The sequence below is a fragment of the Protopterus annectens genome, chromosome 2.part0 (assembly GCF_019279795.1).
Source record: "Protopterus annectens isolate FY-2018-M chromosome 2.part0, PAN1.0, whole genome shotgun sequence".
NCBI classification, from domain to species: Eukaryota; Metazoa; Chordata; order Ceratodontiformes; family Protopteridae; genus Protopterus; species Protopterus annectens.
The window spans coordinates 642,262,320-642,289,715 of record NC_056728.1 but is presented as its reverse complement, the minus strand read 5'-3'; the positions used below and the strand labels follow the sequence as shown (position 1 = coordinate 642,289,715).

The 27,396-nt window shown below is 42.3% G+C and overlaps 1 protein-coding gene across 1 annotated transcript in view; it reads left to right on the top strand.

Annotated features, from left to right (window-relative positions):
• Positions 1-16,030: 16,030 nt before the first annotated feature.
• LOC122793180 (RNA binding motif protein, X-linked-like-1) overlaps positions 16,031-27,396 on the top strand; it is a gene marked incomplete in the record, with an annotated part of 533,482 nt that continues 522,116 nt past the window's right edge. The window contains 2 exon segments of the mRNA XM_044061002.1: positions 16,031-16,257; positions 16,473-16,595. Coding sequence (XP_043916937.1) covers positions 16,487-16,595 — 109 coding nt within the window.

The following is a 27,396-nucleotide window of genomic DNA, read 5'->3' as shown; positions in this document are numbered from 1 at the left end:
TCCTGTTGTGGTGCTTTCTGAATTAGATTTTCTACACTAAATCCTTCACTTTGCAGGTACTCCATAACCTCAGTTTTTATTTCTTTAAGTTCTCCATTACTAATCTCCTTTTCCTCTTTGTCTTCTTATTTTTTGTATTGTAAAGTTTTTCATGTCTGGATTCCTTTGTCTGTATTTCTCTTCAAATATCTTTGGTGCTGTTCTTTTTGTATTTATTAGTTTTGCTTTATCCTTTGCATAAATATTACACCATATTAAATCTATTTTTCTTTTCCATGTCCATATTTCTTATTCAGATATTTCCTGATTCAAATCCTTCACTTTGCAGGCACTCCATAACTTCAACTTCTGTTTTTAACTTCTACTTTACTGATCTTCTTTTCTATGTTCCATCTTTGTGATATTTTATTTTATTGTGAGATTTTTCATATCCAGATGCCTTTGCCTGTATTTCTCTTCAGATATCTTTGGGGCTGCCTTCTTTGCATTGATTAATTTGCCTTTCTCCTTTGCATAAATTTTGCATCATATCAAATCTCTCTTTCTTTCCCATATCCATATTTATTTTTTATATTTTTCAAATATCTCTTGGTTTTGTTGTTTATATTTTTGCACTTTCTCAAATGCTTCTTTTTCCAAATAGATCAAGGTTTCTTGATCTATATACTGTTTCTCACAAATCTGTTATATTAGGGAACACAAATTTTCATTTGAAGCTTCTGACAGTTTTTCTTGTGGAAGTATTTTTCTTTCCTCTAATTTCTCTCTTAATCATTTTGTATATCTTGTGTCTGGAAATTCTGGGCTTTTTGCATAATAGTAACAATACATAATTTCTTTCTTATTCTCAATAGTCCATTTTATCATCTTTATGGCTCTTCTTTGGCCTATCAGTTTTTTGTGGACTGCTACTTCCTTCTACAACAGGGGGGCCATCCTCCCCCTGGGCCTGGCCTGTCCCCATTGTAGGAACGTTTCCATATTTTGAGGATTCTGCACTGTAATTTTTTCCAGTCCTGGCACCAGTGCGCCTACCAGGACTGGGCACTTTTTTATCCTGGGTCTTGTGCACCCAGCTATCTTTTTTAGTTTTTGACCTACTTCTGTCCATGATATGATCATCATCTCCTTTCGGCTTATCCTGGTTAAGGGTTGCTAAAGTGGAACAATGGTCCGCAAAACGATTGCCAGTGGAGTTTTACTGAGTCGAGTTGCCAGCCTGGCACCCAGCCTTCCACAGAAGACACACACATGCACACACTCAAACCTAGGGCTAATTGAGAGTGTCAAATCCACCTACAGCATGTCTTTAGGATGTGGGAGGAAACCGGAGCACCTGGAGGAACCTCACGCGACCACAGGGAGGACATGCAGACTCCGCACAGAAGGCACCCCAGCCGAGAATTGAACCAGAGAACCTCTTGCTGTGAGATTTCTGTCCATGATATATGCCATATAAATACAGTCTATATATATCAGTGTCGCCTTGGTGAAATTTTGTGAAAACAGGATCCACCTCGAGAAGGTACTCACCAAGACCTGAGGATGAATTCAATTTCAGCACTACTACTCTCCTTTGCTTGCTGACTTTTCATCTCTCCATTCGGACCCCAAGTGAAGTGACCCGTGATATATGTGTAACACTCAGGATCAATCAGCAATGTGTTTCAGTATCATCCAGACACCATTTGCTGCAACCCGGGCCAGCATGGAGATGAGTTGTGTGTGATGTGTGGCACCAGTGATAACATGGAGTCCAGGAACATTGTTCTCAGTGGTCATATGAGGTCTGTGGTGGCACACACCACATCTACCTTCACCTCCATGCAAAGAATTGCCAGTGTCACCATAACTACCCACACGAACAGGGTTATTGGAGGTCGAGTATGACTCTGGTGTGGCTGAGTAAGGGGGCATCATGGGATAGACAGTCTTCACCTGCATAAGGATTTGCACAATGCTCTGTCACCCATAATTATAGGCAGCCATAATAATCAGCCTCCAGTGGAAAGATACCACATCAGCAGACTCCTTCTAGGTCACAATCCTTCAGTCACAGACCATCAAAGTCAATGTCGGATCCCAACTTCTTGTGCAACAAGCAAACCAGCAAAGTGGTTACAGGTCAAGGACAGTGGAAAGTTGTCTATGCGAATGAATACCTATTACCTCATGACTCATGTCTCCACATCAGGCCACAATCAAATAGTGGCACCTCCACCCCATCACAGGAGGAAATTGTTATGACAGTAAGCACCTATCACCTCAAGACCTCTAGCTCTACCTCCTGTTATATGTCTCCCACCCAGTGTGTGTAAGCAGAGATGTGCCATTTTGTCCATAGCCACCTATACACATGATGACAACTGTGACCCACTCTAACTGCCATTCTGTGTAATAAATGTGGGAATGTCTGATGCGCAGTGTGGTTTGACGATGTACTGGCCAGCAAACCATGTGCTGACCATAGCCAAATTTTAAAACTCCATGCATTGTGTTTGCTGTATGTGACAACACGCTGTCATTGTATTCTCATCAGGGCCCATACATCTGGACTAGTCACTGACATCTCACCTGCACTGTCATGTACTGCGCCACTCTCTGTCTAGGGGTTGTTGTGTGACTGCTGGTTGATGTTATTTCATCACATTCTCATCAGATGACAATGCCTTCCTTGCTGTCCGTGTCCACATGTGGTCTGATCATATCTGTATCCTTGGCCTGCACAGACCTTCTCCATACTAGCATATTATGGAGCATGTAACATGCTAAGAACCTTCTGTAGGTTGTTGAATGGTCACAGTGGATTGACCCATACATGTCAAGGCAAAAAAAAAAAACACTAGCTTTGATCAATCAGCAATGTGTTTCAGTATCATCCAGACACCATTTGCTGCAATCCGGGCCAGCATGGAGATGAGTTGTGTGTGAGGCTGAAAACATGCTCTACAATGTTCTGAATTTGTGCACAAGTTGTATTATACTGGTGTACAGGCATGCTCTATGTGTTCTATACAGACATTATAAGCCATGGAGTCACTGGATATTCAGCATCACATGCAACGTGGGGGGGGGGGGGCTTAATGCATCTGCCATAATTGTAGGTATGAGTTAGCATTAGACACACTGTCTGCACTTAATGACTAGATGGACCTGTAGAATTTTACTCAGCAGGAATCAGCAATATAACTGAGCTGTTTGCCATATATGTGAGTCATGGGAGCTCCTTGGGTTCTGTGTGGTCATCTTCACTGATCCCTAGTATGTTACTCACTGACTTGCAGCAGACCTTTAACTAAGAAGGGATGAAGAGAGTAGCTGCCATGGGAGCAAGCTGATAGAAGGTACAATTGGCAGATGCTGATGATGTTGTAGTACATTACTTGCATGTTGCACTGATTAAAAAAGTATTCAGAACACTATGACTGGACAATTCCCACCAGTCTCTCCTGCCAGCCTGGTCGACATAGGCATACTGAGACAGTGTGGCAACTGCCTCATGTTCATGGACAGTCCTCTTCTCCTAGCACATAAGTCTTCTACTTGTAAGAAATGCAACTACATCAATAACCTGGAATCCATGCTCTCTCGTGCCACAGTCAGTACTCCTGACAAAGAGCAGATTGACAGCACAAACACCACACCACCCACATCACATAGCCAAGCACAACACCCACCCACCCATGCAACGATCCCCAATAACAACTTATCTAAACAACAGGGACCCCCAAAACACACTCACAAACATTCCACACATAACAGCAAACACGTCACACACAGTGGACAACATTCCAGTGTCTTACAAACACAGCCCATTAGGCATAACAATAAACTAACACAGCCCATATGGCATAACAATAAACCAAACATACTAGTCATTGACAAGTCAAAAGTGAGACAAACTGATGTCCCCCTCACCAGGCTCGACAAGGAGAAGGTCATAGTCAGTTGTCTGTCAGGTGCCAGAATCCACCACATCACGCTCAAACTTAAGTCTATCCACAACAGGTACAAGTATGACTATGTCATTGTCCATGTTGGTATGAATGACTTGAGACGTACCTCAATGGAAAATATGAAGAGAGACATGATTGAGCTCTCAGAGTATGTATCCAGGGCAGGTATGACCTTAGCCTTAAGCAGCAATCTACCTTCACCAAGAATGATACCACAATACTAACAAAATATAATTGACTTCAACAATTAGCATAGTTTCTGGTGTCTTTCTAAGGGGATCCAGTATCTGTCTGCCTGGGATGACATGGTTGACAGGCCTCGATGCTTTGTCAGAGATGGCCTCCACCTGTCACCCCTAAGGTTCTGGATCCTGGCCAAGGCTCTTGCCTCCCACATTGTGCCTGTTTAGGCTATGTCCCAAAGACAAATCTTCAGCATAAAAGATCTCCTCACACTGGAAGATGCCGATGTCTGTGTGGTCAAGGAAACTTGGTTCAGGGCTGCAAAGAGGACCCCTGGCTTACTAGGCTATACCTCATTCCACACTTTCTGACCCCAAAACAAGGTTGGAAAGACTACGGATGGTGGAGTCTCTATCTTCATTAAGGTCAGGCACACCTCCAGACTGGTTTGCCAGCATGATGCACTGGAATTACTCCAGGTGCAACTGACAGTTGGCAAGACACTCATCCAAGTAATAGCCAGCTATAGACCCCCTCTCCATGACTCAGGACACCCACTCCTCTTACCTGGACCTACTTGACTCCATCAAGGTAACCCCTAACACCCTGATGCTTGGTGACTTCAACTACCCCACCATAGATTGGGTGAACTATTCCTGAACTAATGCACTCACCCAATGATTCCTTGACTTCCTCGTTTCTAATGCACTAGACCAGCTCATCTCAGCCCCCACAAGGGGAGATAACATTCTGGATTTGGTTCTCACCAACATAGGTGACCTCTGCATCACTCCCATAATATGTTCTTCCCTGGTGAGATCAGATCATCGATCCGTCTTATTCTAAGTTTTATCCCCCCCCAACCCCCCCCAAGCCGTAACAAAAATAAAAAAAAAATTGTCAAAAGCTGACTACAACCTCCCCAAGGGAGGGTATCAGTAGCTTCACACCACCGCCCCTTCACAGGATGCATACAGTTATGCTGAACAGTATGCCACTGCAGTATACAAGCACTTGTACAACTGCATGGACTCAGCCATACCCAACAGAACTAAAACCTGCTCTTCAAGGAAACACAAACTGGTCTGGTGGACATCCTCTACCAACAGGCTTTACAAAAAAGGAAGAAACTGTTGTCCAAGGGTAAAAAGGAACACATTCCAAACTGGAAAATCTCCCTCCTCAGCCTCAACAAGCAAATTAGATCACTAGTGAAAATCTCCAAAGCCAATTATGAATTGAAACTAGCTACCAAAACAAAGGGAAACCACAAAACCTTCTTCAGTTATGTCAGGAATCTCCATGGCAAAGCCCAGGTTTGTTCCAAATTAGTACTCAATGGTACCACTTACACTGGTCCTGTTAACTTAGCCAACCTGCTAGCTGATAGGTTCAGCGCAAACGTCACCTTCCTATCACCCTCAAAGGCCCATTAGACATCCCTGATTCTTGTCCAGCACCTCACATCTACATAGATCAAGTGTTAAATGCCCTATCCAAGGCAAAGAACACAGCTTCCATGGGACCAGATAGTATACCTGGCTGTATTCTGCACCATCTCCAGCAAGAACTAGCTTTGCCATTTAGCACCCTATTCAACCACAGCCGTAATGGGCTTTATTCCAGCAGAGTGGAGAACTGCCATTGTCATCCCCTTGCATAAAGGTGGTGCCACTACTGACCCAGGAAACTATCGCCCCATTAGCTTGACAAGGCTGATCTGTAAAGCCATGGAGCGTATTATTATGGATCTCATAAACAAGGACATAGGCAATCTCCAAGCACTTGACCCCACCCAATTCAGATTTGTCAGGGGCAGATCTTGCTTATTGAACCTAGTTGACTTCTTTGGGACTGTCACCAAGGCCCTGGATGAGGGAAAGTCAGTACATACAACTTACCTTGACTTGACTAAGGCTTGTGACACAACTCCCTACTCGGGCATCATCAAAAAGCTAACACAACTTGGCATAAATCCCTATCTTGTCAGGTGGGTGGCCAATTCGCTCACAAATTAGACCCACAAGGTCAAAATAGGTGCCACCACCTCAGACAGCAGACCTGTCACTGGTGGTGTTCCTCAGGGATCTGTCCTGAGACCCCTACTGTTTGGCATCTACTTCTCAGAGGTCCAGGCAAGACAAAGGGCCTGTGGCTGACCAAGTTTGTGGATGACTGCAAGTTGGGTGCTGTCATTGACTCACCAAATGATGTTAACATACTGCAAGAGGGTCTCACAGCAACAAATGACTGGCGCCAAAGTCATGGCCTTAAGTTAAATGCAAAAAAAATGTATTATCATACCATTCGGCAAAAACACGGCCCCTACTGATTAACACATCAATGGCAACCCCTAAGCACACAACCTGTTGTGAGAGACCTGGGTACTCAGATTGACAACAATCTCACATTTGACCATCATGTGGCAGCAGTGGTCAGAAAAGCCTTTTATTTAGTTCATCTCATAAGTAAAGGGATTGCATCCAGGAAAAAGGAGGTTATTACCTCTCTGTACTCATCCCTCATTAGGCCCTGTTTGGTATGTACCTCTCCAAACACCTGCAAGAAATGGAAAGGCCACAGAAATACCTCACAAAGAGAATCCATGGCCTCCAACACCTGTCCTTTGCAGACAGGCACAAATCACTATCACTCTACTTGAAATCATACAGATTGCTCAGAGGTGATCTGTGTCTCACCTACAAGGCAATATTTGAACTTGCCCTACTAGAGATGCTCCATATCCATAAGTCTAACTCCTTATGTATTACCCACTTGATAGGTCTAAATCTAATATGTGACATCAACAAAACCTACTGGAGAGACAGGTTTGTCTCCCAGAGGCTGCTCTCTCTCTGGAATAGACTTCCCATACATGTCAAACAGAGTATCTCACTGACCCTCTTCAAGCGCAACCTTGATGAGTGGATGGGAAACCACAAATTTGTCCCAGGGGTTCCACTTTTGTCCCTCATTGACAGGGGTGACAGGTGCTGACTGAGGTTTCTTTTTTGGGGATAAACTCTTGGCTAGACTTGTAAGGGCCCCAGGGCCATTAGCCTAGTAACCTCCTGTGTTCCTATGATCCAATGAAGCTAATTCTGCATTTGCAGCCATAACTGAAACACTGAACGTGTTTGGTAGTAGCTTCTGGCTGTTTGTTAGTCGCATCACCATACACGGCATCAGTTAGCTTTAGTTCCCCTTCTATGCTGAATTTTTAAAGGCAGTCTACTGCATACTACTTCCCTAATCACTTGGGGCATAACAAACTACAGGCAGAAACCCCACCCATCCCTCTTGAGTGGGTGAGCTGACAAAATGCCGCCCTCCTGCCCGCCTCTTCCAGTGACTGAAACAATAAACAAACTCCAGTCACCTGAGTCACAGTCTGGGTTCCATCTCCTTTCTCCATGAAGTTGGATTAAATAAAAAAAAATATATTAGCAACTCTGATTTCTGAGTCAAATGAATGGCACTGCAGCAATGCAAGACTGAATGATGTACCAGCCTGGGGCTGAAGTTTTCCTAGTGCATTACTTTGACTTGGCTAATATATCTGCACCTACATACAGATATGAATATATGTATAATTATACAATGACTGTAATATTAAAAAATGAGCACGCTGATTTGCCAGCCCAACCAGTGTGCCCGTTGTAAATCCGAGAATATACCAACAGGAAAAGGTCCAGTCGCCCGGGCTTGTTCCCTTTAGTATATCTTGTAATTTTTTTTACTTTTTCTTTTTTTTTTTAAACAAAAAAGAAAACGGAAGACCCGAAACGAATGAGGGAGATGGCGCAGACAAAAATAAGAGGATAATCAAGTACGTTCTGCAAAACTAAAGAAACTTACCTGATTATCATTTTGTCTGTCCTGGCTCTCCCGGTTTCTTTCTTTTCTTCTCAATAAATTAAAAAAAAACAAAAAAAGCAACAGAGATCTTCTTTTCTCCATTGCTACCTTTGCACAGCACAGATGTACTGCGTAAGCGTAGGAACAGAAGTCCCATATGCATGTGCAGTACATCAAAAAAAAATATTTTTATTTTATTTTACATTTATTTACTGGGATAGTCCAACTGGACACAGGTCCATTTACAGCGGAGGCCTGGGGAGAAAAGCTCCATATAAGTAACAATATAGTTAACACATGTAATACAAGTTATGGATAAAACATAGTAGCCATAAAGCACTTTTAAACAGAAAAAAGCAATTCTTAATTAAAACGCATATAGAAGAATACATTTTGAGGTTTGCAGTAGGGATTCCTGAGTTTGAAGCAGAACAACAGAAATCTATTATAGTAGCTAGTTGTTTGTTGTTACATGAGGTAGGGAGTTTATATGATGCATGGGCATAGCCAATAATTCATTAGGTGTGTTTTGAGAGTTTTTAAACAGAGTAGTTGAAGGAGCAGAGGTCAGAGTAGGGGGAAGGTTGTTCCAGTTTCTGTCTATGTTGTGGGAGAACAGAGCTTTCCCTGCAGAGTTACTGACTTTACAGATACAGAGGAGAGATTTTTCAGAAGAGAGGAGGGGAATATTTGATACATACTGGGTTAAAAGTTGGTTTAGGGATGGGATTTTGTTAGGATAATTCACAATATTGTAGGCAAGTATTAATTGGTGATGGTTGAGTAGTTGAGGAAGTTCTAACCATTTAAGTTCTCATAATGCCTGACAGTGATGGGTTTTGAAGGTGGAGTTTCTAGCAAATCTGGCGATTTTATTGCAACATGACTCAAGTCGTTCAAGGTCCTGTTTTCTTGTGTGGGTAAGGATTGGTGTGGCGTACATAAGGGTGGACAGCAGGTGTGTTTGGGCAAGTGTAATTCGTGCTTGATCAGATAGGAATTTTCTGTGTCTGTATAGTGTTCCTATTTTTTGTGAACCTGTTTGATTGTTTGTGATATATGGACATCAAACAGTAGTTTATTGTCAAATTCTACACCAAGGAGTTTGGTGTGGTCAGTGGTGGAGATGTTAGTACCATTTTTGGATGTGATTGTAAAAGGTTGATGGGTGGATTTAGTTTTGTTGGGAGCGAATATGAGTAATTTGGTCTTGTTGTGATTGAGGATGAGTTGGATCTGGGTAATCCAGCTTTATACTGAGGTAAAGGATTCCTGAGTAAGTTTTAGTAGGGCAGCGAGTGATGGTGCGTAGCAGATGAGAGTTGAGTCTTCTGCATATTGTACAAGTGTGGCATGTTGGGTGGAAGTTTGTTAGTAAATATGGAGAAGAGTAGAGGGCCCAATATTGAACCCTGTGGGACTCCTATAGTGATTGGAAGTAGAGGAGATAGTTTGTTTTGCCATTGGACAGATTGTTGTCTGTCTGATAGGTAGCTTTTAAACCAGGCTATAGTGGAAGGGGCGAAGGATAGGGAAGTCATGGAGTCTAGTAGTATGGTGTGTGACACCATGTCAAATGCCTTAGATATATCTAAAAATATTGCAGATACGAAATTGTTATTTCTGTGTAGGTTAACTGTATTTGTAAAAGAGGAGAGCTGTAGATGTGCTATGGTGTTGCCGGAAGCTGTGTTGTGTGGGTGAGAGGAAATTGTTAGAGTTCAGGAACTGCATAACTTGAGAGTGAATACACCTTTCAAGTATTTTAGATAAGGGGGGGTAGGATGGCTATGGGATGGTAGTTAGAGAATTCATAAGAGTTTCCGCCTTTGTGAAGAGGGATAAAGGAGGGGATATAATTAAGGGGATGGCTTGGAGTGTATGAGTGGTTTTTTTTGGAGAGTTGAGAAGATAAGGATAGGGGATGGTTTCAGTGAAGTGGTGGTTAAATTTGTAGGCAATATATTTAGTGTTATTGTTGGTAGTGGTAGTTGGAGTGGATGTTTTACCTGGGTTAAGTAGGGAGTTGATAGCATGCCAGAACTTTTGGGGGTCTCTTGTGTGTTTGTTTTGGATGTTAAGGAAATAGTTTTGTTTATAGAGTTTGTTTTGTTTTTTTTGCTTGATTTCTTAGTTTTTGGTAGTTTGTGTTATCTCTTTTCCATGCTTTCCAAGAATTATCTCTAGCTTTTAGTAGGGCTCTTGTGTCCCTGCTTAGCCATGGTGCATAGTTTGCCTTGACTTTGATTCTTCTATTGGGAGCAACTGAATTGAGGAGGGTAGTGAAAGTGTGGTTAAAGTAGTTGACGGCTTGGTCTAAACCTAATGTTACTAGTGGGTCCCAGGATAATGGAAAAATGTGGAAGGGCAGCACAGTTGCATTATACAAAAATATTATTTAAGAAAAGTTTTTTTTTTCTTAAATAATGTCATTGTATAATTGCAATAACCCACGGCTGGGTGTGGGCAATGCTGGATTTACCCACAGTTGGCTTTGTTTGGTCACTCTCATGACCAAACAACACCAACCATGGGTAAATCCAGTATTATCCACACCCAGCTGTGGGTTATTGCTTAACTACACCATGCATACATAAACATGTATACGTTATTTCCAGGTAATTGAACTGGTCTAAAACCAGGACCGATTTCAGCCATATCATAAAGAGGGGGTGGTTACTGACTTGAAACTGTAGTTTTATTGGCCATTTTGGGTCAATTCCAAAACTCCTTCATCTTCCTCTCTTAAAACCTGGTTGCCTCGTGGTTTTGGCGTCTTTTCAGGCTTGTTGGCTGTTGGTGAAGCACCCACCAAGAGGAGAAAACGCTGAGAGAAGAAAGGAGCCACTTTTGAGATTTTAAGTATTTTTCCTCTGTTTATTTGCTAGGTTTTTCTGCATAGCCGCCTATTTTGAGCATTTTCTGGCTTGTTTAACTTGATTTCTGCATTAGTAACTGTATTTAGAGCACAACCTAGAGCTGTTTACTGAATTTCCTGTTTGCACTTATTTTTAAAATTGTTTTTTTTTCTCAAAACTTACATTTTATCTGTCTTTGGCCTAGCACTCTTGTGTGGGGTCATTTACTGCACTGTTATAACTTGTTGATACTTGTGAACCTCTGCTATCTCTGAAAAAACAAAAAAATCTTGCTTTTTTCCCACTTTTCTGAGATTTAAAAAAGTTCAGTTACAGGCTTGCTGTTCTTGAACTGTTTGTAAGTTTCTGTGAGGCCATTTTTTGCTTGGGCTAAAGGGAAGTCTCTCTGTTGATCAGTGGCAGTGAAAAACATTGAGCAGCCTGCCTGCCCCTGTGGGAGTGGTTACTAACTTGAAACTGTAGTTTTATTGGCCATTTTGGGTCAATTCCAAAACTCCTTTATCTTCCTCTCTTAAAACCCTCTTTTGCGCGGTTTTGCACGTTTTTGAGCATAGCGCAACAGCGGGCAGCGCTGCCTAATTGGGTTTAAACTATTCCTGGCTCCACAAAGTCTGCTCTTCACTTTTTCCCTTAGAACTACTCTATCTCTCAATTTAAACACCATATTCTCATTCTAAGGCCCTTCACTGGTCCAATTAAGTAATCCTACAAGTTAGCACTATTAAACCATAAGCACTACTTACTCTTATACTCTCTACGATTACCCTGTCCCCTATTGGTCCGTCTTAAATTCAGTTTCCCTATATTACTCTAGCATGTCCAAAGGTCAGTCAATGGTTTCCTCTCCAGTCCAGCTGGTGAATCTGGGAATTTTGAGGCAATGTTACAACTGTCTCATGTACACGGACAACCCTCTCCTCCTCCAAACAGGTTCAAATATATGTGAGAGATGCAACTATTTAGCCAAACTGGAGGCTGAGCTCTCTCATCTCAAAACTGGTGTAACCAGTCAGGAGGAGAAGGTAACCTCACACAACACAATTCCAGTATCACATAGTCCACCACATCAGCGAACCAAACACATAAATACACAAAAACATACTCGGAGGCTCTAAATAAAAATCTACTTAAGCAACAGAGACCTCCAAAGCAGACATCCAAGCAAACGCTACCTCAAAACAAAACAAGCACAACACATAACCCACAAAGTCAGTGTGCCAAGCAGCCACAGCCCTTAAGGCTGAATAACACACCTGATACTCTTGTAATAGGTGACTCTATTGTCAGACACACTGACGTCCCGCTCACCAGGCTGAATAAAGAGAAGGTCACGGTGAGCTGCCTGTCGGGTGCTAGGATCCGCCACATAACGCAAGCACTCAGGTCACTCCAAAGCAAATACAAATATGACTCAGTCATTGTACATGCTGGTGTGAATGACCTGAGACGTACCTCCCTGGACTACATGAAAAGAGACATAGAGGAGCTCTTTGATCATGTAGCCCAGACTGGTATGACCCTGACCTTGAGCAGCATCTTACCCTCACCTAGAATGATGCCACAGTACAAAGACAAAATGATCGATTTTAACAATTGGCTAAAATTTTGGTGTCATTCAAAGGGTATCCAGTGTCTGTCAGCCTGGGATGACATGCTCGACAAGCCACGTTGCTTCGCTAGGGACGGCTTGCACCTGTCACCACTGGGCTTTCGGATATTGGCAAAGGCTCTTGCCAACCCCATAGTGCCTTTTTTAGGCAAGGCTCAAAAGTCAAACCCACCCCCATAGACAGCACAAGGAACAAGAAACTAAGGGTAATGCTGCTAAATGCCAGAAGTCTTAACCTCAAGATGCACACACTCGAAGCTCTCCTCAGTATGGAGAACATCGATATCTGTGCAGTGACAGAAACCTGGTTCAAGGCTCCAGAGAGCACCCCAGCACTACCAGGCTATACCTCATATCATGCTTTTCGCCCCCAAAACCTGGACTGAACCACAAAAGGAGGGGGAGTTTCCATATTGATCAAGGATATCCACACCTCCAGGTTAGTGGCATTGCACGAAGTATCGGAGACCATCCATGTGCAACTAACAGTGGGCAAGACTGCTTTTCAGTTTATAGCATCCTACAGACCACACTCTCAAAGTCAGGAATCCCACTCGGCTTTCCTGAAAACATTGGAGAACATGAAGATCTCTCCGAACACCATTATATTGGGCGACTTCGACTACCCAAACATTGACTGGGAGCACTACTCAAGCCCCAGCACCTTAGCCCAAAGGTTCCTGGAAATTATAAACTCAAATGCTATGGAACAACTAGTCACCACTCCCACAAGTAGGGACAACATACTAGACCTGATCATTACCAACATGGGGACTCTATGCTCCACACCAGAAGTATATCCCTCATTGGTAAGATCAGACCGTAAATTAATTTCACTGGATGTCCACATCCCGACCCCACCCCAAGCCCAGAAAACCACAGTGAAAAACTTCTCAAAAGCGAACTTCTCACTTCTCAAAACCGAAGTGGAATCCTTCAAGGCCCCAGGGCCAGTGGAAACTATGGCCCAAACTGCAGAATCCTATATAAACGCATTCTACGGACATCTCCAGGAATGCATGGATCATGCTATCCCAAGCAAAACCAAGACCCAATCATCCAAAGGCAGGCGTCCAGTCTGGTGGACCCCTGCCATAAATAAACTGTACAACAGAAGGAGGAAGCTACTACATGATAGAGCAAAATCCCTAATAGGGAAGGCATCTCTGATCAGTACTAACAAAAATTACGATCCTCATAAAATCCTCCAAGGCCAGCTTAGAGAAAAATTGCACAGGACACCAAAGACAATCATAAGGCTTTTTTCAGTTATGTTAGAAACCTGGGATGCAACTCCCAGACTTGTTCTGAGTTCATTCTAAACGACAAAAAATACACTGAACCCACAGACATCGCCAATATCCTGGCAGACACTTTCAGTGCAAACTTCTCCACCCCCTCCCCACCAAAAGAGCAAGTATCTATCCCGGCAGACGGCTGCCTCTCAAACATCTCTGATGCTCAGGTGAAGGCTGCCCTCTCCAAAGCAAAAAACACTGCTTCCATGGGACCAGATGGCGTCTCAGGTTGCATCCTACATGAACTCCAAGAGGAACTAATCCCTCAAATAAAACCGCTATACAATCTCAGCCTCACTACAGGATATGTGCCCACAGAATGGCATACAGCAACAGTGGTCCCACTCCACAAAGGTGGAGCCTCTACGGACCCTGGAAACTATCGCCCCATAAGCCTGACTAGCTTAGTCTGCAAGGCTATGGAGAGGATCATCATGGAGCTCATAAACAAAGACATTGGGGACCTACAGACACTAGATCCTACCCAGTTCGGCTTTGTCAAGTGCAGATCCTGCCTTTTGAACCTGGTTGACTTCTTCGAAACAGTCACCAAAGCCATAGATGAAGGGAAGGTAGTCCACACAGCCTATCTGGACCTTGCAAAGGCATTTGACACAATACCCCACTCGGGCATCATAGATAAGCTATCCAGCTTAAATATAAACCCCTATGTCACAAGATGGGTCGCAAACTGGCTCAAAGACAGAACCCACAGAGTGAGAGTTGCTGGAGCCATGTCTGACTCGAAACTGGTCACAAGTGGCATCCCACAGGGTTCTGTCCTGGGACCACTCTTGTTCGGTATATACTTTTCCGAGGTACAGGCAAACGTGGGAGGACTATGGCTCACCAAGTTCGCAGACGACTGCTTTCCAGCTGACACAAACATCCTTCAAAAAGGTCTCACAGAGACAGATAACTGGTGCCAGTGCCATGGTTTAAAGCTAAATGCCAAAAAATGTATAGTCATACCCTTTGGCAAAAACAATGTGCCCACAAATTACCACATAGGCAGAAACCCATTAAGTACAGAGAAAGTTATTAGGGACCTGGGGACCCAAGTTGATAGCAATCTCTCCTTTGAAAACCACATTGCCAAAGTGGTTAGAAAGACCTTCTACATAGCCCACCTCATCACGAAGGGTTTCACATCTAGATCAAGAGAGGTAATCGTGCCCCTTTATTCATCCCTCATCAGGCCCATCATAGAATACAATGCCCCTTTTGGGATGTACCTTACCCGACACCTGCAGCAATTAGAAAGACCCCAAAAGTATCTCACCAAGAGGATCAAGGGTCTCAAACAGATGCCATATGCTGTTCGGTTAAAAAAACTCCAGCTCTACTCAGTTGCATACCTCCTACTTCGAGGAGATCTATGCCTGACATACAAAGCTATGTCAAATCCAGAATTAATGGACATGCTCCACCTCAGTGAATCTAAATCCCTTAGAGCCACATGCTCGAGGGACTTGAACCTCAGCACAGAAATAAATAGAACTTGCTGGAGGGACAGGTTCATAACCCAGAGGCTCCCTTCGCTCTGGAATAGAATTCCAGTTCATGTGAGGCAGAGCACCTCACTGAATCTCTTCAAGAAGAATCTCGATAGGTGGATGGAGGATCGTAGGTTTGTCCCAGGGATTACTCCCGTGTCACTATTAGACAGAGGCACAGTAAACTAAACCTTAAAAAGTGCACAGTATACTCAAATCAAGGGGTGGCGTAAGCCATACAGAATCGGGCTAGGCTTATAATTGCCCCAGGGCAGATAGCCTAGTATGAACCTATGAATATAGTGTGCATTAGGTACGAGACAAAATGTAAGCAAAGTATAATTTGTAAAAGGTCTGGAGTACAGAATATCATACATGAATAACAGATATGAACATAGGTCTGAATGAAATAACTTTTCAAATATTAGTACTATTAATCCGAGACATTAACAAACTGTAATTATTGCCATTTATTAACTGTTGTTAATCACTTCTCCAAAAGTCACCAGTTTAGGACGGATTAAGAGGAACAGAACTAAAATTCGATTCTAAATAAGGGAGAATTGCGATGCATGGGTAAGAATAACAACAGGCATCAACTTCAACAAGGAATATATACAATTCATATCTGTGTATGCGTTATACAGATAGGAAGGTTACCAACGATAAATAAACTAAAACTATCCTTCCCAAACCCCACCAATACATCCACCCCGTGCTTGTTTTCGCGTTTTGACGTATATACGTCGTTCACGGGAACTTTGCGTCTTAGGGTCATTATACACGAGGGGTAGCGTGTGTACTGGAATGTAGAAAGTTAGAATGTGTAGGATGACAGTAAAAAGTATAAGATAACCTGAACGAATGTTTTAGTAATAGAAGTGGTGTGTTTTTGATCAAACATCTCGCTTACGCCATTGTATGATTTCTCTGCAGTTATTGTTTGAAAAGGATTACTCATTGTTTTATTGATTTGTGGTAAGAGTTGTGCTATTTGTAAAGCCTAATGTGTTTTAAGGTTAGCAACGAGCCCATGGTTTTCTGAAGTGCGGATGTATTGGGGGGGGGGGGGTGTAATGGCGGTGTATGGGTTGGAAAATGGCTGACCCACGTTGTGTTTGTAACAAAGTTGTTTTTTTGTTTTGGCTTGTTTCACTAGCGATAAACTGTTTTTTTTTTATATATTTATTTAGGTTTAATTGGCAGCATGGCGGAAGTAGATCGTCCTGGTAAATTATTTATTGGCGGACTGAATTTTGAAACAAACGAAAAAGCTATCGAATCTGTATTTGCAAAATATGGGAAGGTGGTCGAAGGTAAGACTCTTACTGTGTTGCTCAATTTAGTTGCTGTGGTGTTAATATAGTTTATATTGTGTGCGGTACATTTGTTGAGCGTAATCAAGACATTTGCCCTTCCGCGCGAGGGTGGTGCAGGAATAAACACGTAGTTGTTTGGTGAAAAGTGGGGCATGGCGATTAAAGAAGTATTAAGCTTGTGCAGAACCTTGACTATATTCATACAAGTTGCCAGTGCCCCGGTCAGCACGTTTAAGGTAGACTAGTCCCACTGCCCTTGCGTTACTTTGTAGTTGAACAGTGAATGGGAAGTACATACGTGGAAATGCTTTTACTTTCCCGGTGTTAGATGTATTTACCTTTTTTTAGGCGTCAGAAATGTTTACTAAAGTGTGCAGACGTCTGTTAGTAGCTCTACATGAATATGATGGCGTGAAGCTTAGGTTATCAGTGGAATGTTCTGTAGAAAATGGAGGGTTACGATTGGGCCCGCAGTCAAGAATTCCTTTCCGTTGCTTAAGTTTAGTGTCCACCTTGAGAGCGTACGATAGGAGACCCGAACGTAATTCGTGCCTAGAAAGTTTGTATGCGACTGTCTCGCCATCTTACCCGCCGTAGGGGTCAGTTTAGTGTGCTTTCCGCTCCCAGTGTATATAACTTCTTGTTTAACCGCGATTGGCGGGAATGCTAATTTGATGTAACGTCATGCATATGTTTCCCCGCAATACCTCCTGGGTAATGAGAAGCTGGCAACGTTATGTACAAAACGAGCTCGTAATTTTAGAACAGGGAAAGCTTGATTGCAGATAGGATAATACTATTCAGAGTGCACCGGGAGAAAAATATAAAGATGCAAGCTAAGATGTTTGCAAAATGTAGTCCAATCGTGCATGTATTGGAAGTATCTGTGTATAAGATGCCATGTTAAGAGGTTTAGAAAAGTTTATTAAATGTAGTATTTTAAGTGCATCTTTGAAGCTTTAGCAAACTGTAATATGTGGTAGTCTGCTGTTTAGAATTAATCCATGGATTTTATTCGACAGGTTGTACTGAGTGTTGTGGGCTGAATGCAGAAGGAGAAAAGTAAGCTTAGACTACGTCTACCACATGTGCAGTGCTCTATATTTAGAATTATTACAGTAGGGAATGAATAAATTTAAAATAAAACAAAGTTTAAAAATACCACTTCGTTATGAACATGTTAATAACTGAGTGTTAGTACATTAATGCACGGCAACCAAAATGCCAACCGAACAGAGCTTTACCTAAAGACGACTGCAGTTAAACCTAGAGCTTAACAATTGTATATTACACACGTAAGGAACTCGAGTGCATCTGCCGTTTATCTTACAGATTAGTACCTCGCGGGCGGTACTGCGCAGCTTTGGGCGTGACTGTCATGATTGGCAGTGTTGACTGACAGCTGTAGTTGTCAACATGCCCGCGACAGCCACTTCAAAAGTGAAACGTAACAGTAGCAGCAAGTAAGCTATTTTCAAGCTTCAGTCCCCCCTGCAATAACATTTATAACACTGTTTGACGTTGTGTTCGTTTACCGTCCTTGGTTACATCTGCCAATGTTATAAGAAAGCAGGGGCATGGCTATTATCTTCAGGAGCTGTACTCAGTACATTTGTTTACAAGGAACATGACCCGTAGAGTGGATTTTGGATTTCTAGAGAAAAAAAGCTAATGTTCATATACAGCTCCTCCACATACGGAGGATGAGTTGGGCAGCAGTACAGTAAATACTATAGTCTTTGAAGTGCAACTACAGAAAACTACACTAGAAAAATATTGCATGGCTGAGATGCCTCTATGACTGATCCTCTCTGTAGCTCAGTCCAGCAGCAATGCAAACGTTACCCATAAAAAAAAAATATATATGGAAACCTGGTGTACATTAAACTTTGAAGGTAATTCAGACTGCACATGCACCAAAGTCAGTGTCGCAGCAGATTACCCCCCACATGATAATGTCTTTGGTACCAGGTGTGTCGATACATTCTAAAGGTACTTTCAGAAAATCTTTTGAACACACCAAGAGATCCATGTTGAAGTTCAAAACCTGTTTATGTGCAGTTATGATTTAAGTTTGACACATTCTTTCAACTTTCTACTGAAATGTGATTTTTGTGTATTTCTTGCAAGGCTCAGGCAACAAAAATGTCAAGGATCTGGTCTTTGATTCAGATGCATGCAATCAGTGCAAAACAAAGGAAGGAAAGTTGTCTTGTCTCTTCTAACGCATGCTAGGGTTGCCAGCTTTCTTTGTGGCCAAAACCGGACTAAGGTCACACCCCTTGCATCACATATAACACCACCCATGCTCTGCCCATTTTGTGAAATCAGCTAATGGGAATGCCCTCTTTTTCTGTTCCGGATGCCTGCAGAGCCGTATGGTGAATAATCTACTTCTATTGATGTATTGAGAATAGAGGCACAGTAAGCAATGTTAACCTTACTTCATCATTAACATTCACTGCCAGATGGTACAATTTTTCCCACCACACACACACACCGGAATTAGATATTTCTTAATGAAGTTATGAAATGTGTCATTTAAAAGTATAAGTAAGACTCTTGTGCACGTTAAATGTAACTGTTGCTGCTGCGGAATTGTATGCTGCATCATTTTATATAATTGTATTTAATACAGAAAAAGAAAAAAAATACATGGGTAGAACAGAGATTTATTAGGTGAGGCAAAAAGCATGCCAACAATGCAGAAACAATGTAAGAAAGTTAGTGATATGTAATTTACATACATGGCATGGTAATAATACTGAAAAGTGCTAGTGGATAATAATGCACATTATGATCAAGACTTTTGTCTAACGTTTTCCACTTTGATTTATGTTTATCAGCAGAGCTGAGAGTAAAACTGTGTGACAGAATTTAGTGTACATTATTTTTCATAATAGTGGACTAGTGATGTGCAACTAGTAGTTGTGTGAGTCTGAGTGCGATAGGTCTAGCAAATCAAAGTGTTTTAAGGCACTGATGAGAGGTGTTGCAGTGTACGGTTTGTTAAATGGTTAGAGAAAATGTATACACTTCTGTGTCACATTTGTTTAACCAGGTGAAACCTTTTTAACTCAGTTTTTTTGATGACGCAAGTGTGGCCAACTCTCAGTTTGAGCATTGTAAGGCTTTCATACAATTGAAAAAATATTTTGTTTTCAGTGCTGGTTTTAGCTGATTTCAGGAGGCTTGTTATCCTATATAAAGGTGCAGTTGAAGCAAAACAGCATTTTTTTAACGGCAACAGCAGCAGTTTGGAAAATCCTTTCCATTTCATAGCCGTCATCAGTAAGCTAGCAGTGGCACTGCAAGGTAAAACGGGCTTCATCGCTGTTGTACATTTACAATGTTGTTGCATGCAGAAAGCTCTCTACTCAACAAGCCACTAAAATATTTTTAATTTATTCTTATAGGATAGTACTAGACTAACTGCCCTTGTGGGCCATTTTAAGCCTAGCCAATTGCCCCATGTGAGAATCAAACCTTATAACTAAAATAGTCTGTGCAAGCTTCAGATTTACCATAGTCCTACCTCTTACTAAGTTTTCTTAACATCCTCAAATGCAACAGATTGCAGAGCAGTGGGTAGTGTTTGCTGATCTGCCCAGACTTTTTATGCGGATTATTGAATATATACAAAAATATACTGCGATGGTGGTGCTGCGGTAACGTTGTCGTCTCACAGTTAGACGTTGCTCGTTCGATTCTCAGAGCGTCTTCTGTATGGCGAAATGCGTGAATGGGCGTTCCTTCGTTGAAGGTTGTGCCGTTAGGCCTGGCAAGCCAGTACGTAAAAATCTACTGCCAATCATTAGCGGACCGGAGTTTCGCTGTGGCGATCCCTAACCGGGAAAAGCCGAAAGAGACAAAACTTAATATATACAAAAATTTGGCATACTAATAGCCTTGTCAACAAGACCAAATGAATCTGATTGCAAGTAAACAGCAAAAGTAAACTTAAAATTGTAGACATTGTAGCATTTCATTAAAAGACTTTAGAATTAGACTGACAAACTCAGAAATTGAATGTTAGCAAAAATGTGCTGGTTTTCATTTCTGCATTAAATAAACTGTACTTGAGAGACTATAGTGAGCTTCTCTTGACGCAAATTTATTTCATGTCCTGGCTTGTCTACACATGCTGCTTTACTATTGGCATTATCAGCATTAATCTGTCCTGCAAACTTAACACATTGCTCAAAAACACTTTTAAATGGTGTATTTTCCTCTTCAAAAATTTTTGTAACTATTTCAAGCAGTCGTCCCAGATGTCTCCTATATGGGCTAAGCACAGTTCAAACTCGTGGCACCTCTCTGATTACAAGGAGTAGGGTAGCTGGCCCTATTTTTTTCTACGTACAAATTAAATGCACTACCAGTTGAGCACTGCGACTGACTGGACGCAAGTGGCACCACGTACTAATTAATGAAATGTAAAATAACACTGCTCCAAGTCCACAAACAGTGTTTTATTCAATCCCGTAAGCTCTAACTATTATAAATGAAAGCGTTTACCACATATTGAATAGAACACTGTTTGTGAACTCAGAGCAGCGTATGTCACCACAAAACCTCAGCATACCTCTCCCAGCAACTCTGGAAGCAGCAGAAACACTTGGGCAATTCAGATGGAATATGTAAACTCTCCATGATGAAAGCTGTACCGTCCTTTGTTTTAAATTGCGCGGGCGACTGGAACACACACACACAGACAGACGTACTGGACCATACCATGGTTTTGCAGCTGTAAAAGTGGGGGGCGCTCCTCCCCCCTTGCTCTCTGGTTTCGGCGCCTATGTAACAGTGGCACAAAACCTGGACTTCGTGTCCGGTTTTAAATGAAATTTCTAACTGGACATTTTGTCAGAAAACTGGACAGTCCGGTCAAAAAAATGGACAGCTGGCAACAATAAACACATCCTTTATCTATTGAACGTGATAGAAAAGTAGCATTAAAGATTTAAAACAAAACATTAAATGATCCTGTTTGGTGGTGCAGCGGTAGCATTGTTGCCTCACAGCAAGAGGTTCTTCCCGTTCGATTCTTGGCTGGAACGCCTTTTGTGTGGAGTTTGCATGTCCTCCCCGCGGTCGAATAGCATTCGAAAGACGTGTAGAATGGGTATCCTTCGTTGAATGTAGGGCATTGAGCTGGCACCTTGGCACACGCAAAAAAATCTGCCAATCATTAGCGGACCGGAGTTCTGCTGTGGCGACCCCTAACTGGGAAAAGCTGAAAGAACAACAATATTAAATTATCCTGTTGTAAGGCATTCCCTAAAAGGTTTGACAACTTGTGCCCAGTAAAGGAAGTTAAGTACATTTCTTAAAAGGAGTCACGTTGCCACGAGCATGTTTACAGTTTTGTAAACACAGTGTATAGGATGCTAAAAGATGCACTGTTGTGAGTAATGCTGATTTGTAAAGAGCCATTACAGCAGAGTAACTTGCACCAAGAGTAAAAAGTCTTCTGGAATCCTGCCTTCCTTTTCATTTCATAGTTTGTGATAAAATACATCAGGACTAGCTAATGCTGACTTTGCTGTTCTGCATTGACTGTTCTCAATGTAGGTAGGCCCCTCATAAATAGATGGCGACATGTTGAGGATGTGGGTGGAGCTTGGGAGTGTTGTTGCTTTACATCCAATAGTGACGGTCTACAAGCTTCCTTTTCAGATCCATGTACTATCAATTAAAGGGGTGGGCGTGGCCATCTTTCAGAGAAGCTCCACACCACCACAGTTTCACCCAGGCTGGGGCATATCTTCTGTTGTTGAGTCATGACTGGCACTCCCAAACCATAGAAACACTACTACATGTAGTTGCCTTAGGGCACGATCAGATTTTTGCTAGAGGATTTTGTGTACATCTTAGTACTCTGTCACATGCTCACCTAGAGGCAAGGTTTTCACAGAGCCTTTTTAGCATACTGCAGGTCAGATTACACCAACTCAGTGGGGGTTGTTGGAGGAAGTGCTTTCCTTCCCCCACTCATTTGCTGAATGACTAGATTTTACTCAACTGCTTCTCACTCACAGACCTGGAGCCTCTTTAGCAATGAAGTGATAGCTACTTTAGTATGTACTTGTTTTTGCAAAACTGTCTTAATAATTATTCAAGCCTAGGCAATAGTATTTTCATGTTTGTTGCTACTCCACTGGCAATTATTTTTCATATGATCTGTTATTAGTGTGTGTGTGTTTTGATGTAGGTACACTTTTATACTCATTCAGGTTTTTCCCTCATTTTGCAGCGTGTCATTGCTTTGGACAGCAGTACCTTGCAAAGAAACACGTTGAGTAACAAATGTCCAAATATTCTAAAAGAATAAAATATTTTGCATCTTTTCTCAAAATGTCACGCAGCTTTGGAACTGAATCAGTGTTCTAAAAGTATTTTCTCGTTAGCTGATGCTATATGTTGTCCTTCAGAAATCACATCATGACTATTTGTCTAATAGTGATTCCATCCTACTGGAATTCTTTTCTCACTTTGTGTCATTCATTGTGGTAAAATTTTTCAACTTTCACATCTTTTCTGAATGTTTCAAGCAGTTATTTTACACTGATTAGCATTTGAAAGTTGAAGCAAATGCATTTCCCATATACTTTTCAGTACCATTCCTAGTATATTACAGTAGGTAATTACAGGGGTACATTAGCGGTGGTGGTGCTGCAGTAGCATTGTCGCCTCACAGTAAGACGCTGTCCGGTTCGATTCTCAGCTAGAGAGCGTCTTCTGCGTGGAGACCTGGGGTTGGGAGGGTGGCCTAATGGTTAAGGTGTTTGCCTTACAAACACAAGGTGCAGGGTTTGAGTCTCAAAAGGGATAATTGGCTAGGCTTAAAATGGCTCACAAGGGCAGTTAGCTTAGTACTAACCTATGAACCTATGAACCTATGAATGGGCGTACCTTCGTTGAAGGTTGTGCATAAGGGCTGGTAACTCGGCATGTAAAAATCCGCTACCAATCATTAGCGGACCCGAGTTCCGCTGTGGCAACCCCTAACTGGGAAAAGCCGAAAGACTCAAGTAAAAATTAAGTGCTGCAACCAAAATCTCATGCCATCGATAACCCTACATTTTGGTAAGTAACAGTAGCTGTTTTTCTATGTATGTATGATCTAGGTTTATGTTCATGTGGTTTGAAAACAGCCTCTACATGTGTTACTGACAAACTTAAAATTCTAGGCATTCTTGAATGCCTATAAATTTCTGATATGCTACATATCTGATAATGCAGGTCTTTTGGTGAAACTGTGTATGCAGTGCACATAACTGTTTCAGAAGTGTACTTCAAGGTTACTACTGTCATTGTAAACTCGTATGTTACCTGCTATGTAGCAAACTGCTTAATGGGTGTAGCCAACTCTTCAAGAAGAATAGTTAGGAACATAGGAGGTTACTAGGGTATTGTCCCCGAGGCCCTTATAAGCCTAGCCAAGACTTTAGCCCATGTTTAGACAAATCTGCACCCAATGCCCCTGTCCAGGAAGGACATGGGTGGAATCCCAGGGATATATTTTCTGTTTACCATCCAGTTATCCAGGTTGCGCTTTAAAAAGGGGTAAAGAGGTACTCTGCTTGATGTGGAGAGGGAGTCTTCCATAGACGAGGGAGTCTCTGGGACACAAATCTGTCCCGCCAAAAAGTCTTGATGTCACAGACCAGGTTGAGGCTGTGTGTGCGGGTTAATCGAGTGGAGCTCGACTTGCAGATATGCAGCAGTCTCACCAAGGTGGGGTCCATGATCACCTTGTATGTCACCTCTGAGGAGTCTGTATGAAACTGAGTAGAGGGAGTCTGTATGAAACTGAGTAGAGGGATAGGGCTTTTAGCCTATCTGTGTAATGGTATCATAGCCGGCCTTAGGTATAGGCCAATTAGGTGGCTGCCTAAGGCACCGTTGTCGCAGGGGTGCTTTTCCAGTAATCTGGATGGTGTAGGCAGACCAGGATGGGGGCACAGAGTGGTGTTGAGGGGCGCTCTGGAGGCCTTTTGCCTAGGGCACCAGTTGACCAAAGGCCGGTCCTGAATGGTAGTTATTTGAGGCTCTGGATTCTCCTGGTGAGGAACCTCTGTGGTCCCTCCAGCTGCTGCATGTGCTTTGCGAGGTACATGCCGAAAGGTGTGTTGTACTCAATGGACCTTATAAGGGAGGAATACAGGGATGTTATGACCTCCTTGTCCCTGGATGAGAGAGACTTACTTATGAGGTGGGCCATGTAGAAAGTTTTTCCGTACCATGGAAGCAACATGGTGGTCAAAAGTCAAGTTGCTATCAACCTGGGTGCCTAAATCCCTCACGACTGAGTGCTTAGGACGTTATTAATGTGATAATTTGTGGGGACGTCACACTCCCCGCGCATTTTTTGGTATTAAGCTTGAGGCCATGTTTATAGCACCAGTCATTTGTCTGAGTGAGAACCTCTTGGAGGATGTCCACATCACTAGGGGAATTGATGACAGCACCCACCTTGCAGTCATCTGCAAACTTGGTCAGCCATAGCCCACTGATTTTTGGCCTGCACCTCAGAAAAGTATATCCCAAATATCAGCGGCCCCAAGACCAAACGCTGGGGTACTCTGCTTGTTACAGGTATGCTGCTTGAGGTGGCCTCCCCTATTTTGACTGTGGGTTCTGTCAGTGAGCCAGTTTGCTACCCATCTGGTAACATACGGATTGGTGCCTAGTTGAGAGTGTTTGTCTATTATGCCAGAGTGGGGAATAGTGTCAAAGGCTTTGGCCAGGTCAAGGTAGGTGGTGTGCACAGTCTTCCCCTTGTCCATGGCTTTGGTGACTTTCTCAAAGAAGTCGACCAAATTCAGCAGGCATGACCTCCCCTTGACTAAGCCAAACGGTGTGGGGATCAAGTGTTTGGAGGTTGCCAATGTCCTTAATGAGGTCCATAATAATCTATTCCATGGCCTTGCAGAGCAGGCTAGTTATGCTGATGAGTCTATAATTTTCCAGATTGGTGGACGTTCCACCTTTGTGTAAAGGGATGACAGTGGCTCTCCTCCACTCAGCTGGGACAAAGCCAGTATTCAGGCTTTGGTTAAATAGGGTGCCCAGTGTTGCTGCAAGTTCATGTATGATACCGCCTGGGATGTTACTGGGTCCCATGAAGGCTGCATTTTTTTGCCTTTGAGGGAGTAGTGATGGCATGTTACTTAGATAAAAGGGGAAGGGGCCAGGTACTGGGGATGTCCTGATTTACTGATGGGGAAGGGGCCAGGTACTGGGGATGTCCTGATTTACTGATGGGGGAGACGGAGGGGCAAAGTTTTCACTGAATCTGTCAGCCAGCAAGTTTGCTATATCTGTGATATTTGTATATGTGGTGTCCTTGACCACCAGTTCTGAACAGATCTGGGTGTTTCCTTTGAGGTTGTGGACATATGTGAAGAAAGCCTTATGATTGTCTCTAGTAAATGTGGCCAATTTGGACTTGAAGTTTGCTTTGGAGGGTTTCACTAGTGCTCTTATTTGCTTGTTCATGCTAAGGAGACATTGCTTCCAATTGGGCACCTGCTCTTTCTTGGTCTTGGACAGCAATACTGTACAATTTACATGTGGTATCCCACAGTGATCGATTCCAGAACCACTGGTTTACATCTACAGTATTAAGGCTGACATCAAGAATTTGTAGCCGACCACATTTGGAGTTGTAACTACCTCACCGTCTGACTTATAGATTTTTCAGAAGGAGCTAGCATGCAGCAATAAGTGGTGCTTGCAGTACAGCCTAAAACTACATGACAAGAAATGCAGCAGCAGCACTGTCTTCAGAAAAAACTGACTCAGTCATTGGGGATTTGAGCACTTTCACTGACAACTAGGTATCCTTTGATCGTTATGTATACACTAATGTTAGGAAATCTTTTTACCTAATGACCAGGGATGATTAACAGAGTATAATGTCCCATTTGGTATGTACTTATCTAAGCACATGACCTTGAGAGACTGTATTGTTTTCTCATTATAATCAAGTACATGTCTTTTTTTTTTTTTGAGTTAGAATAACATGAATGAGCAAAAACATTTAACACAAGGCCTGCAAGTACACTTCTGGATGACCCAAACAATATAAGCATACTGTAGCCCCTGAATGAGAAATAGTCTACTCACACACAATGTACTGCCTAGAGAGCTAGACAGCAGATATCATACCAGTGACAGAACAGGGTTCCCGCTCAATATATCACCATTTGGTGATTGCTGTGCACTGATTCTAAGCTGTAAAAGTGCTTCACCCCGTACCTGAATGCATCAAATGAAAACAAGGACGTGTTGTCTCAGTCCAAGTATAGAACTGCCATCACTTTGTGAAATGTCAACAACACTGCACACAAGGTATGGTCAGTGTGTTGTCGCATTTTACGTCCATGCAAATGTCTGACATAATGCTGAGGGTCAGTTAAACATTAAAGGGTAATGCAGCCATAATATGACATATTATGGAATACAATAATATTATGCCAGGTAGTACAACATTCATACACTGTATACATAGTTTTCTGTCAATTCACCTTCCCAACAACACAAAGAGTTCTGCTGTTATCCTTCACTGTGGATTTATAGTTTTAGTGCATCTGGGTGCTGACTAGCCTGCATCACATTACTGTACTGTCCTTGTCTTCCACTCTCTAATCCACACCATCATTTGTGTAACTATCTCTAAATGTAATAATTGTGTTCTGAGCATATATATATATATATATATATATATATATATATATATATATATATATATATATATATATATATATATGTGTCTGTATATTATATAAAT